The sequence below is a fragment of the Microtus oregoni genome, unplaced genomic scaffold (genome assembly GCF_018167655.1).
Source record: "Microtus oregoni isolate MIOR12 unplaced genomic scaffold, Mior012 000018F_ref0000195, whole genome shotgun sequence".
Lineage (NCBI taxonomy): Eukaryota > Metazoa > Chordata > Mammalia > Rodentia > Cricetidae > Microtus > Microtus oregoni.
Window position 1 is genome coordinate 5,078,180 of NW_024543077.1, and position 19,074 is coordinate 5,097,253.

Here is a 19,074-nt window from a genome sequence, read left to right on the forward strand (position 1 = left end):
TCCTCTCCAAGGTGGACACAGGTTAAGATCCTTCCCAGTAAGTCACCACCTTGTGGTGCTATACTCATTAATAGAAATGGGTTAATCAAGATGTGAGAGTTAGCCCGTAAGAGGCTAATGGGCCAAATAGTGTTTAAAAGAATACAGTTTCCATGTAATTATTTTGGGTAAAGCTAGCTGGGTGGTGGGATGCAGCTCACTGCTCCATCTACAGCTGTTGGTATGTTAGAAATGCCACTGATGTTGTCAGAGATGAATGTAAAACATGAAATGAAAAGCTCACCCAAGCCCTAAAGAAGTAGCTTTTCTCTCTTTGTCTCCTGATGACTCGCTAGGGAAGAACAAATGGGTGTTGTATTTTCCTCTTCTTGGTACTTCAAAGCTTGTTTTCCACCCCTGGATCTGCCTGGTGGGTGTGCTGAGTTGTTCTCTGCTTGTGAGTTCACTAAGGAGCTCTTGACATAAGCTATAAATCATCCACTGAGGGTTCTGGCAGTGTGGTCAAACCTCCTACCAGTGCACATGGATACAGATGCAAACGGAGAAGTATGCCTGTCTTCGTATATGCTACCCAGGAGTCAACCTTGGGTGTCATTTCTCAGGCAGCATCTACCTTATCTTTTGAGATGATCTGCTCTTCTTTCAAAACACGTCTCAAAATTTATCTAATAGTTTATTAAACTCACAAAACAGTTTATCCTTCTGTCATGATGCTTTCAGTCACTTGCTTTGGACTTTTAAATATCTGTGCATTAACTAGCCTCCCGTTGTCTTAAAAGACATGATTAATTCTTATTGGCAGAAATCCAGCATCCTGTCCAGCCAGACCAACGTGTAACTTTCTTGGCCAGCTTCAGACACCTGCTGTCACTTTCTCTGACACTCCCTGGGAAGGTAGAGTGGATAACTCTGGTCCAACTTTTTGTTCTCTTACTTCATCATTGCTATTCTTGCTATCTCCTTCTTGATGCTGGAGGATAAACTGAGGATCTGACATCTCTGTCATGAAATATCTTAGTCCCTTAATTCACCTCTGGCCTGCTGAATTTTTTCCGGTAGCTCTAGCCGCACTTTTTCTCTGACTGTGCTTTTCTCTTAGTAACATTTCTTTGTGAGGGGCTTAGCAGGTTCTGCTTCCTTTGATTTTTTTCTTGCGATGCTTGTAAAATTGTGTTTTTTTGTTTTTGCTAAACTGACAGATAAAGCTAAATGTGTCAGAATTTCTAAGCCTGTACATGTTTGTTTTTACTTTGTAAATTATCTATATGTATAGTAATATTCTAACATATACAAGTTATAATTTTGATCTTAAAATTTTAAATTCCTTATATTTTATTTCCAACCATAAAGGATTATTTTATATATATGTATACATATATATGTAGTTTATAAAAGTGGGTGATTGTCTTCTCAATTGTCTTCTCAATGAATTATTTGTATATTATAAAATAATCCATAATCTAAACTTAAATTTCCTTCTCTCAAAGACTATCTAGAAGTTATGCTTACTTTATGTCCTAGTTACTTTTCAATTTCTGTGACAAATACCATGACCAAGGCAACTTGTAAAAGAAGAAAGTGTTTATTCAGACTTAAGTAGGATGAGTCCATACCGATCACCATGGGGACCATGACAGTAAACAGTGAGGCATGGTTCTGGGGCACTAACTGTGTGCTTACATTATTATGTACAGGTAGGAGGTAGAGAGAGCTTACTGGGAGTGACAAGTACTTCTGAACCCCCAAAGCCCACCCCCAATGACACACCTCCTCTAATAAGGCCACGCCTCCTGATCCTTCTCAAGCAGTTCCATCAAATAGAAATCAAGTACTCAAACATATGAATGCATATTGGGGCCCTTCTCATTCAAATCACTATGCTTTAACAATAATAAAATGGTGTAATACATGATCATAGAATTACATTAAAGATAAAATGTTGTTAATAAAGCCTAAAAGATGCCTTATTCTAGAAAATGATCATTTGGATAAATGCATGGAATTTAGTGAAAAATAGATTTAAAGAAGCAATTCATTTTTGCTTTTTTTTTGTTTTTTGTTTTTTTTTTGTTTGTTTGTTTTTTTTTGGTTTTTCGAGACAGGGTTTCTCTGTGGTTTTGGAGCCTGTCCTGGAACTAGCTCTTGTAGACCAGGCTGGTCTCGAACTCACAGAGTTCCACCTGCCTCTGCCTCCCGAGTGCTGGGATTAAAGGCGTGCGCCACCACCGCCCGGCTTGAAGCGATTCATTTTTAAGAGAAAATGAGAATTTCTTGATATTGCGTGACTATTGTAATCACAAACTAATAGAATCTGTGGTTATCTGTCCATATCTATGTAAGATCATGCTAGTCGGAAGTCTGACATAGACAGGGTGGATGATCTCCAGGCCCTGCCCCATTACAGAGAAGCTGCTGTCAGTGGGTAGTTGCAGATAGGAAGGAGAACCATTGTTTTTAGAGGGTTTAGTGATGGTAGGTTTCCCATGCTCCAGTGGGTGACTCCACCCCCATCCATATATGGGTGGACAGTACTAACTGTACTTATTGGATTATTAAAAGCATGAAGTGGGGAGGGGAATGTTAGATATAACATGGAAAAAGTTAGAATGAGGGGATGGGGGTCAATATGATCATATTTAATTGTACAGCATATGGAATTTTCAAAAAATTAAAGAAAATGAAAGAGGGGAGAAAAAAATCAATTTATCTTCAACAAATAATTTGCCTCTAAAAATGGAGGAGGAGTGGATCTGGAAGAGAGAGAATGTGAGGGTACTGGGAGCAGTCAATGGAGGGGAAACTATGGTCAGGATATTTTAAATACAAAACAAAAAGAAAAGTGGCTGTCAGGTTCCAAGTGACTACATATTCATATAATTCCCAGAGCACTTGAAGAAGTCAAATCACTATTCTCTGTGTAACTTCAGCTCACAGATTAGCACAGTTTTTAAAAAGATGATGTATGTTCCATTCCTATCTTAAATCTGGGAACTAAGAATACATTTATAATCATTTAGATTCAAAGGAAACGAAATGCATATTTCTGAGATTTAGTATTCTAGTCACCGCAATAGTAGGACATGAATTTTAATAAAACTTAAATAGATGTATATATCATGTGGAAAAACAATTTTTCTTGAAAATAGCATTGTCTTATTCTGGAAATACTTGAGTACCGTGGGTCTGGAAAATAAGAGAACATTGAAAAATAAATGAAGTACATTTTTTAATCAAGCATCATTTATTGTTACTCTTTTCTTGCTCGGTTCTAAGACTGAACCCAAAGCTACCTGTATGTGTTAGTCAAGTGCTCTACCATGTCCTGCATCTTCAGCTCTGCTAACACATTCTTCTGGTACATGATCTGTTACCATGGTGTATAATAGTACTAAGTACTCACAGTAAATTTTATTATACCACATATTTTATTTATTATTATTATTGTTGTTGTTGAGTCATATATTTTTCTCCATTCCCCTGTCTCTATCCCACCATCCCCTTCTACATTCTCCCATGATCCCCATGCTTACAATTTACTCAGGATATCTAGTCTTTTTCTACTTCCTATGTAGATTAGACCCATGTATGTCACTCTTAGGGTCCTCTTTGATGTCTATGTTCTCTGGGATTATGAATTGTAGGCTGTTTTTGTTATGTCTAAATGTCACTTATGAGTGAATACATATGATATTTGTCTTTCTTGATCTGGGTTAACTCACTTGATGTAATGTTTTCTAGATCCATCCATTGCCTGCAAATTTCAATAATGTTATTATTTTTTCCACTGTGTAGTTCTCCATTGTGTAAATCTTCTTTATCCATTCATTGATTGAGGGGCATTTAGGTTGTTTCCAGGTTCTGGCTATGACAAACAATGCTGCTATGAACATGTTCTTGTGGCATAATTGAGCATCCTTCGGGTATATAGTCAAAAGTGATATTGCTAGGTCTTGAGTTAGGTTGTTTACTAATTTTCTGAGAACTCACCATACTGATTTCCAAAGTGTCTGTACCAGTTTGCATTCCCACCAGCAGTGCAGGAGTGTTCCCTTTACCTCACATCCTCTCCAGCATAAGTTGTCATCAGTGTTTTTGATCTTGACCGTTCTTACAGGTGTAAGATGGAATATCAGAGTTGCTTTGATTTGCATTTCTCTGATGGCTAAGAATATATAATGCATATTTTAAACTATACTTTTTAGTATTATACATGATCTAATGTTCTAATCTAACATTCTTTAATGTCCATAATTCTATATATAAACAAAGATGAGGTACTAAATGAAGTCCTCTCACCAGGAAAAAATTATTTCTAAGTCATTAGGCACTTGATAGGAATATTCATTACTGAGAATAATTTTAATGGCGTAGTAATCAGCCAACATTTATGCAGCTTGTACTGCATGGTAGGCATTGTTCTGGACACTTTATATATGTTAGCGTCACACCCAACCAAGCAGGTAGTCTTGCTTTACATATTTTACATCTAAGTTTCCTGAAACCCATATTTACCATACAATTTAGCAAAGACATGGTGTCTAGAGAAAGAAATGCAAACCTAGGATGTTTGGCTTTGTCATCTTGTTACTGATTAGATCTGTGCATCTGGACCTTATTTCTGTTTCCCTTTGACTGTGCTAAAGTAGACGGATCTTTCTGTAAACACATAGCACAATGAAGATAACAAAAACAGGCTATAGAGTTTGGTTATTCTCTTACAAACAGTGATGGAGTGGTGGTGTTCAAAATCAGTTAGATCAAATAACTTCTCTTAAGAACCAGCATACAAGGGAATGGAACTATGGTAGAATTTGTATTTAAAAGATGAGTTAGCAGGATGCATCTTATTTTGCTGTTGTAGCAAATGAGTCCGGAACTCATCTAGACGATACTCAGTGAGTTATTCTCCATGCTGTTCCTCCACAGCTGAGGCTGTTTTCACGTTGTGCTCATCTTTGTCTCAGCATGGTCATGAAGCAAAGGAAGAAAGGAATCTAAAAGTCTCCTATCTTCTGCTCTTTGCTTCAACTAGGAAGCAGTGCTTTGCAATTCTATGCAGATTCTGTTGAATGATTGCAAATGCAAAGGGAGAGAAAGGGTAGCGAGGATATTTAATGAGCTATAATGACTGTATCAAAGGCATGCTGATGGAGGAAGGTCATTGGCTAATAAAGGAACTGCCTTGGCCCATTTTATTGGTTAGGACATAGGTAGGTGGAGTAAACAGATCAGAACGCTGGGAGGAAGAGGAAGTGAGGTCAGAGACTCGAAAGCTCTCCTCTCGGGAGCAGACGCCTGAGAGAGACGCCATGCCCTGGTCCCGGGATGAAGCTCCGACCCAGGATGGACATAGGCTAGAATCTTCCTGGTAAGCGCATCTTGGGGTGCCATACACAGATGATTAGAAATGGGCTAAATTAATATGTGAGAATTAGCCTAGAAGAGAATGGGCCAAGCAGTGTTTAAAAGAATACAGTGTCCGTGTAATTATTTCGGGGCATAAGCTAGCCGGGCAGGCGGCTGGGGTGTTGGGGACGCAGCCCCGCCGCCGCCCTTATTACTTCAGCATGCACAGTCGATTGGAGCAGAATGAGAGTTGGGAGAGCATTATTTCAGCCCTACATGAAACTGACTAAAGATGAAAGAAATTTGGCGGTTCTTCTGTAATATAGACCTTTCTCAGGAGGTTCTGGGTAACCAGCAGGGGTGAGCTTCAGTACCATGGAGAGTTACTATCATTGCATTGCTTTGCCAGCATTGATATAAGTTCTAATACTTTTTCAGAAGTGACTTATCTCATTAATATGTTAGATACTTATAAGTAGACTTTGTGTACAGGAGAATTCAGAACACATAATCAATGAGGGAAAACAATTACCTGTGCATGTGAAGATCCAAAAGCAGTTCTGAAGGAAAGCCTCTTTACATGATCTGTTGTCTCATACATGTAGTGAGTGATAAGGAGGACTTAGCCACACCTAGGGAAGAAAAAAAATTGGTGCCAGAGGTGGGACAACTTTGTCAAATAGTAAATATTTTAGGCTTCTCAAAGTGTACATCTTCTTTCTATGGTCTTCTTCCAAGAAATTATCCTGAATCTTCCCTCAGCTTACAGCTTACAAAAAATCAAATACAGTCCAGATTTAACCCTGGAGTTGTATCTTGCCAGCCTCTTGTCCAAGCAGAGCAAACAAAAAATAAGACAATCATTTGGAAGTTAGAAGAGAAAGAAGGACAGATGTAGAAATCCTTGAAGGATTTGATGGCTGGTCAACTGGACAGGAGGGGTAGAGGTAATCGTTGTGAAAGATGATGACCTTTAGTACAGGGCCCCATACTAAATATCTATATCTATCTATCTATCTATCTATCTATCTATCTATCTATCTCTCATCTATCTGTCTATCTATCTATCTATCTATCATCTATCTATCATCTATCTGTTGATCTATCTATCGATCTATCATCTATCTATCTATCTATCATCTATCTATCTCTATATCTATCTATATTTATCACCTTGATCACTATTAACCCCGTTCATCCTCCTTTGCCAGGGTGGAGACATGTAGTTTGGTTTCTCCCTATCTGACTTTCCTCATGAGAATTTGACAGTGAAGGTGCAGAATAAGGTGGACCTGGGGGGGAGGCTGTCGATATGCTTTAAACATAGTCAATAGGAGACCCTCACTCTGGGTAAGAGCTGGTGAAGGCTCTGCTGCTTCCCATGTCTGGGCTGTCATGGTGTTTGTTCTACACTGAACCCTCCCCGTGACTTAATTGCATTGCTTTGTGCTCTTCCGTATTTTCTTCAAGTGTATCTTACCCTTCTGGAGTAACTGTCTACTGTTTACAGGGCTCCTTCAATTAGATTGAGTTCTGTGGTTCATAAGTGAGCACGTCCGTAGAATGTAAACAGGGCTTTGTTTACATAACATATTTTTACAAAATTTCATAGGAACACGCAGAAAAGAATATTTTTAAATGGCTCTTGGTCTTTTGGCTAAGATCAAGTGTAAAAGCTTCTTGACAGGATGAACTTATATGTAGTAATAAGGGCGGTGGGCTGCTTCCCCAGCACCCCGGCTGCCTGGCTAGCTTATGCCCGAAATAACAACACACAAACTGTATTCATTTAATCACTGCTTGGCCCATTTCTATCTAGCCTCTTCTAGGCTAATTCTCACATATTAATTTAGCCCATTTCTAATCATCTGTGTAGCGCCCCTAGGTGCGCTTACCGGGAAGATTCTAGCCTATGTCCATCTTGGGTCAGGGCTTCATCGCGTGCATCTGCCTGGGAGCTGGGAGCATGGTGTCTCTCTGAGGCGTCTGCTCCCCAGAGGAGAGCTGTGGAGTCTGAGCTCACTTCCTCTTCCTCCCAGCGTTCTGTTCTGTTCACTCCTCCCACCTATCTTCTAACCAATGAGGGCTAAGCAGTTTCTTTTTATTTAACCAATGACCTTCCTCCATCACTTATACAAAGGAGGAGAAAGCGTGATTGACACAGCCCTTCACAGGCCTGGCCGTGGCAACATGCTGCTCACAGCGGGAGAAGAGAAAAAGAGTCAAAGGAGCCACCGTGCCTGGGGATGCTGGGCATGTGATGACAGAATGCCATGGGGGTCATTAGTTTCAACAAAGATAAAATTCTTGACAAGACAGTTCCTTATAGAGCTGTTCCTATGTGGAAGCAGTTACAGGTTATTTAGAACTCGCCTTGCTAGGGACACTTGGACCAGCCAGTCTGAAGGCACAGTTAATATAACCAAATCCTGCCTTTACATATAGAGCCTTTCTGGGTCCAACAGTGGTTACACTGCCTCTCATTTACTATCTTGGCTTAGGATTCATGCTTAGCTGGAGTGATCTGCAGCTTATCTTAAAGGGGAGTTCTTTGTGAGTGTAGTAGAGACAGAGAAAGACTGGAATTCGGTTTTCAGTTCTCTAAACAAATGTTCAACCTTTCTTGAACACTAGCCTAGTGACTTTATATACAAGTTGGCACATTAAGATGAGAATTGTTTCATCTAACCATTCCTATATTTCATTTTTTAGAAATAATTATCTATGTCACTAGACTTGAAGAGTTTATGTAACTTGCTTCATTAAGGTCATTCCCCAGTAAGTGACAAGGCAGAAGTCAATCAAACGGTGAACCAGTGTGGAAAGCTCACCTCTCTGCGCTTCTAGAAAATGGAAACAGAGGTAATAGTTCTCGGGGTTTCTAATGAACGAATGAGCTAGTCTTTATAAAAAGAATATAAAGCAAGAACTTTGCATCTTTAAGGATTAAGTAAATATTAGCTGTTACTGTTTTCCCGATGATCTCATCCCTGATGTTTTTGAGATTAGAAAATGCAGAGATATGAAGATGTGAGATACTAAGTTTTGTATTGCTGGAAGCATCCATATGGAGCAAATGGTCATTCCTTTGGTAGCAAAGACAACAGACCTGGGCTGGCGGCATGCGTTTTTGGAGTTGGCATTACTCCACCATGGCAGCAGTCTCAAGTTGGTAGTTCTGTTTTAAAGAAAGCCTATGGAGGCTCTTCTGAGTCCTCAATCTGGCTTGGGTTTGTGACTCAGAACACCTCTTCATTTTTATTTGGCCTAAACTATAACATATAACTCCTTTCCTAGGTAAAATGCAATGTATTATTAACTAGTGGTTATGTTGTGAATCAAACATAAATAAGATGAGGTCCAAGAATTGAGTTGAAACTGGGTAGTAAGATTATTCTAGACAGGTAGCTCGTGTGGTGTGGTGAGAGTCATACCTGCTGGGCAAGCAGCACACCCTAGCTTCTACAAGCACACAGCTATTCAGGGAGGAGCCTGTTTGGAGTTAGGAAAGAAGGCAGCAGAGCCTTGCATTGGTCCAGCAGATCAGAGACAGTAAAGACAGTGCACGTTTCACTACCTCTTGGGAAAGGGCGCCGATCCGCAAGCTCAGTAGCTCTAAACATCTAACTGTTGGCTTTGCTCCACAGGGGAGCAACTGTGACCTACAGCTGTCACAGAGCTGAGACATGTCGGAAGGGAGCCAACAGACAATGTGAGAGAGAAGCTGAACTCGGATTGGATGCTCTTTACTGGCTCTTCTTGACAAGTCCCTTATACTCACCGTGCCGTCGTTCCTGAGTCTCTAAGATGGAGATTATAATAATAGCTAGCATACATAGCATTGTGAGCCATCCAGTCTTTTCATCTGCACAGCCATCCTGTTTTACTCCTGCCCATTTTCTTGAGGAAGAGCAAAGAGACTGAGTGACCCTACCAAGAATCCCTGGTTCCTTGGTATTGAGCACAGGTCTGTATAGGGTCAGTTGCCTCCAGGGTCTGTGTACTCAGCTTGACCGTTTCCCAACAGCCCCTTCCATAAGATAAAGTAATAATATATGCCAAAGTCACAAGGAAGACAGTAACTGCAGTGCTGGTTGGAGTGGAGACTCATCTCTGTGACCCTGATGAATGAGGAAAGGGCCAAGTTGGTTAAGAACGAGCTCTATTTACATAATTGATGAAGGGTGTGGACGAAGTGCCCTTCTTGAGGCATCTTTAACATGGCCATCACCATACAATTCCAGAATGATTTTATAATTTATAGCATTTTAGTTTCTTGGGCTGAAACTAAAAAGCAAAAGTCTTCAATGTTTTAGGAAATTAACTCAGTCTCAGTGTGTGCTGTTCACCTCCTCTTCTGACCTGCTGCTTCACAGATAATGGCAACAAGGGTGTTTGAGGGAAGTTCTTGGATTACTTACTTTTCCAGTGTATAAAATCCCGTATAGCTCTGTTGAAGTGTTTTGTATATTGAACCAGCGAAGGTGGCAAACAAGCCTAGTCTGTAAGAATCAGCACTGTTTTGAGTTAACAGGCTTTAGAATGTCTGAAAGGAACTCCATAGATCATTTTCTCCTTTTCTCTAAAGAACATGCTAACTTCCCAAACTAGGTTTTCAGAGCATTGTCTCATTAGCCGACGAAACCTTTTACAGAATGTGCGCAGGATGAAGTCAAAGGGGAAATAGAGACAATGATCTAACATATCCAAATATTCTAGTTTTATACTTCTTAAGTAGTTGTAAGACAATAACTTTATTGGACTTTCTGACACACCATTCTACCAAGTGTTCTTGAAGTCTTAGAAAACCCAAAGTAATACTTGCGGTATTTTATCTGCCTGATTGGCAGGTGCATTTTTTCATGCACCGTACTGAACTTCCAACACACTTGCCCTTTGACTCCTATGCACAGAAGTTTTCATCTGAAATTCAGAACAAACAAACCAGAACACGTCTCTGACTCCTGATGTTAACTAACCATGGAAACTAAGCAGGCTTGAGTAACCCCAGGTTAGAGTAACCTGTGTTTCAAATCCACAAAGCCTAACATGAATTTCATTTTCTCACAAGATTACTGTTTTGGTTATTAAAATTTTCAGTGTGGTTTTTGGAAGCAAATAAATTATGTCTTATGAGACCATGCAAATTTTATTTTATACATTGGGGCTCATAGAACTCTCAGTTCTAGTTTTGAGGACCCCACAGTATGCACATTAAAAGATGGGGAAGTATTCCTCAGGGGAAAATGGGTTCATGCAAGGTTTAGTGGCAAACTTAAAATAACTGAAGACATGTCAGGGAAAATGACATCCCGGAAGGTACGGAAATGTGTGTCGCTGCCTTTAAAAGGGATCATAGAGGGAAGTTTAGAATAATTAAAGACGTTATGAGATGAGCCTTGCAATGGTGTGATATGGATAAAGGAAGCTGCTATGGGTTTCTTTCCTACCACAGTTTTCATAAGAAAACAAAGACTGGGTAATAATAAACTAGTAATCTAATGGTTTATCCGACAATGAACTCAGATGGTCATACTCTTTCCATAAAGAACTGTGTATACTAAAGTTCTACTGATTGCTAATGTAGACATTAGTAGTCTGTGAATATTCCGTTTTTCTGATATGTCTATAAAACATCTAAAAGGAAAGAGTTTAACATCGTGGAGAAATCAAGACAGGAACCTTATTTTGTAAAGCTTCACAATTTGTGTGGTAGATAGACTAGTGTTCTTATCCCATATCAGATCAGGAGACCCATACACGTTTACTTTGGCTAACAGCCAAGTTCTCTTCTAAGTATTTTCTCAAGGGATGAAATTCTATATGAAACGTTTCATATGACAGTTTCTCTAGAACCACAACAATGACTATAAAAACACTGATTAAATATATTACACACATGGAGGCTTAATTTTCTTTCATTTCTTTAAGAAACAACATAATTAGATCCTTCTATTTTAGATCTTTTCCTTTACAAGTATGATTAAAAACTCAACATGCAAATGTTTCCCTGCATGCAACAGAGGAAAAACTGTAAATTTAAATGTATTATCATATTTAGATTTCAGTTATCTCAAGAATAGGATTCCAACTATATGTGAGTTACATGTCTGTTGTGACACACACAGTCATTGAGAATATCAGGGTGGGCACAGTGGCCTGGGCATCAGCTGTGACACAGTCATTGAGATCAGGGTGAACACAGTGTCCTGTATATCAGCTGTGACACAGGCATTGAGAGGATCAGGGTGGATAACTGTTCTCACTTTCTCTTCTGTGAGGTTCAGTATGGTTGGTTTTATATTGAGGTTTTTGATCCATTTGGACCTGAGTTTTGTGCATGGCCATAGATCTGGGTCTCTTCTCATTCTTCTACATGTTGATACCCAGTTGTGCCAGCACCATTTGTTGAAGATGCTTTCTTTTTTTTCCATTTAATATTTGTTGCTTCTGCCGGGCGGTGGTGGCGCACGCCTTTAATCCCAGCACTCGGGAGGCGGAGGCAGGCGGATCTCTGTGAGTTCGAGGCCAACCTGGTCTACAAGAGCTAGATCCAGGACAGGAACCAAAAGCTACGGAGAAACCCTGTCTCGAAAAATCCAAAAAAAAAAAAAAAAAAAAAAAAAAAAAATATTTGTTGCTTCTTTGTCAAAAATCAAGCCTTTGTAGGTATGAGGATTGATAACTGGGTCTTTGTTAGGGTTCCATTGGTCCTTCTGTCTGTTCTTATGCCAATACCAGGCCCTTCAGTACTGTAACTCTGTGGTAGAGTTTGAGGTCAGGAATTGTGTTGCCTCCAGAAGTTCTTTTATTGTACAGGATTGTTTTAGCTATCCTGGGTTTTTGTTTTTCCATATGAAGTTGAGTATTGTTCTTTTAAGATCTGTGAAGAATTTTGCTGGGATTTTGTTGGGCATTGCATTGAATCTGTAGATTGCTTTTGGTAAGATTGCCATTTTTACTATGTTGATTCTACCTACCCAAGAGCATGGGAGATCTTTCCATTTTCTGGTGTCTTCTTCAATTTCTTTCTTCAAAGATTTAAAGTTCTTGGCATACAAGTCTTCCACTTGTTTGGTTAAAAGTTATTCCAAGATATTTTATGTAATTTGTGGCTATTGTGAAGGGTGATTCTTCTCTGATTTCTTTCTCAGCTCGTTTATCATCTCTATAAAGGAGGGCTACTGATTTTTTTTTTAATCAGTATTGTATCCTACTACATTAACGAAGAGTTTATGTGTTGTAGAAGTTCCTTGGTAGATTTTTTGGGGGTTGCTTTTGTAAACGATCATATCATCAGCAAATCGTGAGAGTTTGACTTCTTCTTTACTAATTTGTATCCCCTTGATCTCCTTTTATTGTCTTATTGCTCTAGCTAGAATCTCAAGTACTATACTGAATAGATATGGAGTGAGTGGACAACCTCTATGTGAACTTGTGCTATATATATATTTGTGCTATACATGTTTCAGTTTTCTTTATATACTTGCATGGCTTATTCATTTTTTTCCCATTTTTGCTAAATTAGACTATTTCCTGAGTGTATCATAGTTAATTTCTTTGTCCATCTCCTGAAATTCCTTCTAGTCACTTCTGAGTGAAAAATTCACAAAATTGCTTCAAACATTTGTTTTTTTTTTTTATGTCTGTGAATGCAAGTTTCATTTCACATGGAGCGGTAATACAGCAATCACTATGTGTTATGGTAATAGTATTTTCAGTTCTATGAGAAAATTGTCTTCTCAAGGGACAGAGGAATTTTTTATCCTCACCAGGAGGCAGTATTGTCCATGTCGTTGGGCTCTTCTGATGCCAGTAGATGCCATGTTGTTGTTTTGGTTTGCAGTTTGCAGCAGTGTTGAGCATTTTGTGTGCTACTTGTCACATGTATTTTTATTTTTTTGGTACAAAAGCTCTTCAAGTATTTTGTCTATTTTCTAAATAAGTTGTTTCCATATTGTTGAGTTTTTCATCAGTCCTTTTGCTTGTGTTAACATACAGAGGATCGAAGGCATCGGTCAAATGTCATTATGTTTGGGTGGGCAGTAAGGGCTATTTCATTTTGTTCTCTTTGTAACATCCCTTCCTTTCTGTCTTGCAGGGATCATGTCCGAACACCAGTTTGGTAACCAGTTCATGTGCAGCGTGGTGGCCTCTCATGTGAGTCACCTGCCGACAACCAACCTCAGCTTTGTCTGGATCGCTCCCCCAGCTGGCACGGGCTGCGTGAATTTCATGTGAGTACCTAAGGTGGATGTGGCAAATGTGTGTGGGGGGCAAATACTGCCTTAGAGGGCTCACACAGAGTAGCTAGTTATGCCAACAGGTTGACTTCAATTAAAATCATTAATTGCAGCATTAAAATAAGTCAATGTCAGTTGTAAAGTAGTTAATTTCCATTTTTTGTTTTCTTTTACTTTTGTTTTTCAAGACAGGATTTCTCTGTGTAACAGCTCTGGCTGTCCTAGGACTCTCTTTGTAGATTAGGCTGACTTTGAGCTCACTGAGATCCTGCCATCTCTGCCTCCCAAGTGCTGGGATTAAAGGCGTGTGTTATCATTGCTTGGCATTCCAACTAAGTTTTTATTTTGCATATTTATTTATAAACTCCATATTTATTTAGTTCCAGATAACAACAGTGCTTAATAGACTAGAAGTCAGTGAGCAGGTAGGAGGAGGAGGGGAATGGTGAAAAGTTAAGATGTCCCTGAAGATGGGGGTTACACGGTGTGGGGTTGTAGCAGTATGTAAACCTCACCTAATGTGCTTGCCCTGGCTGCAGGGGGCGTAGTCCTAGTCTGTTTGCTCTGTGGTTGGTAGAGCATCGTGGCAGCAGGAACAGGTAGCATGGAAGATTATACAGTTCGTTCATGGAGTTGGGGTAATGGAGAGAGAAGGAGATAATAATGGGAACATGAGAATGACCAATGTCCTTCAAAGTCATGTCCCCAATATCCTACTTTCCTTTCACTGGCTTCTACCTCCTAAAGTTTCTACAACCTTCCCACATGTGATCTGCCCTGCTGTGAAAGGTACTGAGCACATGGCTGACATAGATCAGAATAATGGGTTAATAAAGCTACAAGAGCTAATAAGTAGCCTGAGCTAATGGGCCAATCAGTTTATTATCTTATGGAGGTCTCTGTGTGTGATTTTCTTTGGGGTTTGCAGCCTGTGGGGTACCAGGCAGGACAGATACCCCAACGAGCAGGCCCTCATGTTACAATACTGTCTTAAAGTCGTGGCTTTCATTTAAAATATCTCCCATAGGTTTATGTGTTGAAGGCATGGTCTCCAGATAGCTGATGCTATCACACTTATTCCATACAGTTGATTGGCAGTTGATCCCATTGCCTCCTTCCTTGGGAAGGTTTTGCGTTTGAGCCATTTTTCTACAGTACCTCCTGCAGGATCACTGCAAACGTGTCTTGCCTGGTCACCCCGCTTCTTCCCACTCCGTCCTACACTGTGGTATCTAGCTAATCTTCTTAGATACAAATGATAATTCACTCAGGATTTGGAGAAGCCAGAATCCAGTCCTTCAGGCTATCTATCTTTTGTTGTCTTCCTTGGGGCTCCAGATGAGCAGAAAGTAACAGTGTACTAAGCCTTCTGACTTTCTGCTTTTCCCTCTCTGGAATGCTTTCCCCCAGGTCTAATTGCCTATGCCTTCTTTAAGACTTGTTAAAAACTTTTGTCATCAAGGGGGGGTAGTTTTGGTTGTTCTGCTGTTTGTATGTGTGTGGGGGTCATCAAGAGGGGGTAGTTTTAGTTGTTCGGCTGTTTGTACGTGTGTATGTGGTACCTGGTACAGTGTTCCAGGCTATATGATCTCCAGTGGCACAGTTTGTTTTAGCTTAGTAATGGTCCCTGCTGCTTGCAGCATGCATATATAACTTACTTTAAAATAAGAATTGATTTCTTAAAAAGACAAAACATACAGTAATGGAAACAGTATGAAACTGCCTACCTCAAACAAACTCAAGTTTTCTTCTTCTCTTTGTTTTATTTTTCTCATAGTGAGGCTTGAAACTATAGCCTTGACCATGTTGTTCAAATTCGAAACCATGAGTTATGATAAATTCCAAAATTTAAGTTTTCAATTGAACTTATTTTAAGATATACTAAAAATATAATTTTTGAATATTTTTTATTACTGTGACCAAATAATTGTCAAAAAGTAACTTATGGGAGAAGGATCTGTTTTGGCTCAAAGCTTGAGAGAGTAGTGCCCATCATGGTAAAAAAAAAAAGTATCCATCATGGTGAAAAAGTATTCATCATGGCAAGGATGTCCCCATCATGGCAAGGAAATGCCCATCATGGTGAGGATGTCCCCATCATGGTTAGGATGTCCCCATCATGGCAAGGAAATGCCCGTCATGACGAGGATGTCCCCATCATGGTGAGGATGCCCCCATCAAGTCCAGGATGTGCCCATCATGGCAAGGATGTCCCCATCATGGTGAAGATGTCCCCATCATGGCAAGGATGTCCCCATCATGGTGAAGATGTCCCCATCATGGCGAGGGTGTCCCCGTCATGGCGAGGATATCCCCATCATGGCAAGGATGTCCCCATCATGGTGAAGATGTCCCCATCATGACAAGGTGAGTCAGTTTGCCAACAAAAATTACACATCACAAATGGTTTTTTGATCTCACTGTTCCTACAATGTGAAATCTTGTTTCTCCTGAGTTTTTAAAGTCTTATCTCTGGTGTGTGTTTTCTTAGCAGTCAGTCAGAAAATTCCATTTGTTCAAAATAAAGTTTTGACTGAAAAGGAATGAAGTCGCTCTCAATTACAGTTTCAATAAGATTTGATGATATTGTTCACACTTTCTAGGGCTCTTAATAAGCAGTTACGTCATAGACGATGTGTCCTTTGTGGGTGGGATTCTTTCACTGATCTCTTTCCCTCTCACTTGTGAGAGACACAGGAAACGGAGACTGAACTAAAGCCATCTGTTTGTATTTTCCTACCTATATTCCGTACTACTGTATTTACTATATATATATGCATATTTTATGCATATGTGCATCAATAATTAGTCACTGTCCAACAATACTTAAAGATTGTTAACATTAAATATCAACAATATTCAATATTGATTTTAAACATCAAACAAAACTGAAACAGTACAATAATCTATAGTATTTGGATGTAAATGCACACTATGTATTCTCTTTTCCAATTAGCCTTGAAATTAGATCTTTGATTTGTGAAGGTGGGAGAGTTCTTTTCCTGCTTTTTACTTCTTTATTGGCATACAATGTTAATACTTCTTTGTAGAATACAGTTATAATTCAGTTACATGTATATAACATGTAAAAGTCCAACCAATGTAATTAACAATTGTTTTTTCTCGAAGATTATCTTTTCTCCTGTTTTCACTTTTTTTTGCTTATTCCTGACTTCTTGTGTGCGTGTAAACCTATGTATAAAGGGGTGTGTGTGTGTGTATGTCTGTGTGCATGTGTGTGCACATGTATGTGGTGTGTGTGTGCATGTGTGTGTGCACGTGTGTGTGTGGTGTGTGCGAGAATGTGTGCATGTGTATGTGTGTGCACGTGTGTGTGGTGTGTGTGCGTGTGTATGTGTGCATGTGTGTGGTGTGTGCATGTGTGTGCGCGTGTGTGTGGTGTGTGCGCGTGTGTATGTGTGCATGTGTGTGCTCGTGTGTGTGCATGTGTGTGCATGCATGTGTGTGCGTGTGTATGTGTGTGTGCCTGTGTGTTTATATGAGGAAGCCAACGTCCAGCTTCATTCTTCATTATCTGTACACATTTGTTTTTTGAGACTCTGATTCTCAGTGGAACCTGAGCTCATCAGTTAGCCCGGGCTAGCTAATGGATAAGCCTGAGGGAACCACCTGTGTTAGCCCGGGCTAGCTAATGGATAAGCCTGAGGGAACCACCTGTGTTAGCCCAGGCTAGCTAATGGATAAGCCTGAGGGAACCACCTGTGTTAGCCCGGGCTAGCTAATGGATAAGCCTGAGGGAACCACCTATGTTAGTCCAGACTAGCTAATGGATAAGCCTGAGGGAACCACATGTTATGTTAGTCCAGGCTAGCTAAGGGATAAGCCTGAGGGAACCACCTATGTTAGTCCAGGCTAGCCAATGGATAAGCCTGAGGAAATCATGTATGTTAGCCCAGGGTAGCTAATGGATAAGCCTGAGGGAACCACAAATGTTAGTCCAGGCTAGCCAATGGATAAGCCTGAGGAAATCATGTATGTTAGCCCAGGGTAGCTAATGGATAAGCCTGAGGGAACCACCTGTGTTAGTCCAGGCTAGCTAAAGGATAAGCCTGAGGAAACCACGTATGTTAGTCCAGGCTCGCTAAGGGATAAGCCTTGTAATTCCCAGTGCTGGGATTACAAACAGCGTAACCATGCCTTAGCTTTGCAACTTTACAGGGGTGTTAGGGCACCAAGCATAGGTCCTTGGGATTGTGTGCTAAGCACTTCACCAGCTGAGCAGCGTCCCAGGTCCCAGTTCTGAATTCCTTTAAATGCATTTTTATTAGTCAAATACATATCCTTGCTATAAAGGTTTGAGGCTTTTTAAAATATATTTTAATTTTAAAATTGCATTTACTTCCTTTTTGTAGGAGTAGTAGGGGCATGCTCATGATCCCACATGTGAGATCAGAGAATAATTTGCAGGAACTGCGTTCTCCTTCCACCGTGTGGGTTATGAGGTTGACACTTAGATCATCACCCTTGGTGGCAAGCACCTTCGCTCACTCAGTCACCCTGCCAGCCCTAAATATATCTTTAGAATTTAAAGCCATAGGCTCCCATTCTGCTTTCTTCCTTTTGTGATTTTAATGTGTTACTTCATGTCTTAAGACACATGGAACGCTAGCTGTGAAGACATTCAGTGACTGGTATCTCACTTAGCGTGTGCATGGTCTTTGTAAGGCTGGTGGAGCTGATAGGACACTCCAACTTTTAGCCTCAGCACAGCCAATCTCGGGTGGAATTTTCATAGTTTTAAACCAAGTCACTCGCTTTGAAACATTTTAAAAAATTTTTGCACCGAGAATTAAATACATTTGAGCTGAAATCCAAGACAATTCTATAATGTGTCATGTACCTTTCTACTAAATAATATAGGCTGTGTGAAGGGCCAACTGCAGCAATGGGCTGTGCATACAGTCCTTCTTGTTTAAAAATAGTCAAGCGGGAGACAGAGGTGAGGCACGTGCGGATGAGGGAGAGGTTGAAAAATCAGCTGTACCGACCCATACAGACAAGGGCGACCACGGGCTTAGCATCGCTGTTTCTCACCTGTTGGTGACTCCGTCTAGCTGGTGTTGTCTCATTTCCTCACATTCGTGGCTTATTGCTGTCCTGCTTATCTCAGACTAATAAACCTCGAGTGGAAAAGGGGGTGTAAGAGAGGAGAGAGGGTGAACACAGGTAGGGACAGGAAGGAAGGATTCAAGGATAAAGCAGGAACGCGAAGGAGGGACAAGAAACCTTCACGCCTTTTAACCTTAGAAACGATTGAAAAAGACATCATGGAAATAACAATGTTTAATTTACCTTATGCACACCGTTCGTCTAATTTAATCTAATAATTCGCATAACAATGGAGCCCACTTTAGAGAATTATTCTCACTTTATAGATGAGGACATTGAAGTACAGAAATGCTGAATAACAAGTCTTAAGTAACTGTGAGCAAAACAGCCTGAGATAAAAGTGATTTTTCCAACT

The 19,074-nt window shown here is 40.1% G+C and overlaps 1 protein-coding gene across 1 annotated transcript in view; it reads left to right on the plus strand.

The window, feature by feature from the left end:
• The window catches only part of Reln (reelin), a 445,074-nt gene that overhangs the window by 120,017 nt on the left and 305,983 nt on the right, over nucleotides 1–19,074 (plus strand). Inside the window, exon 3 of the mRNA XM_041668128.1 lies at nucleotides 13,448–13,583. Coding sequence (XP_041524062.1) covers nucleotides 13,448–13,583 — 136 coding nt within the window. The remainder of the gene's footprint in view (nucleotides 1–13,447; nucleotides 13,584–19,074) is intronic.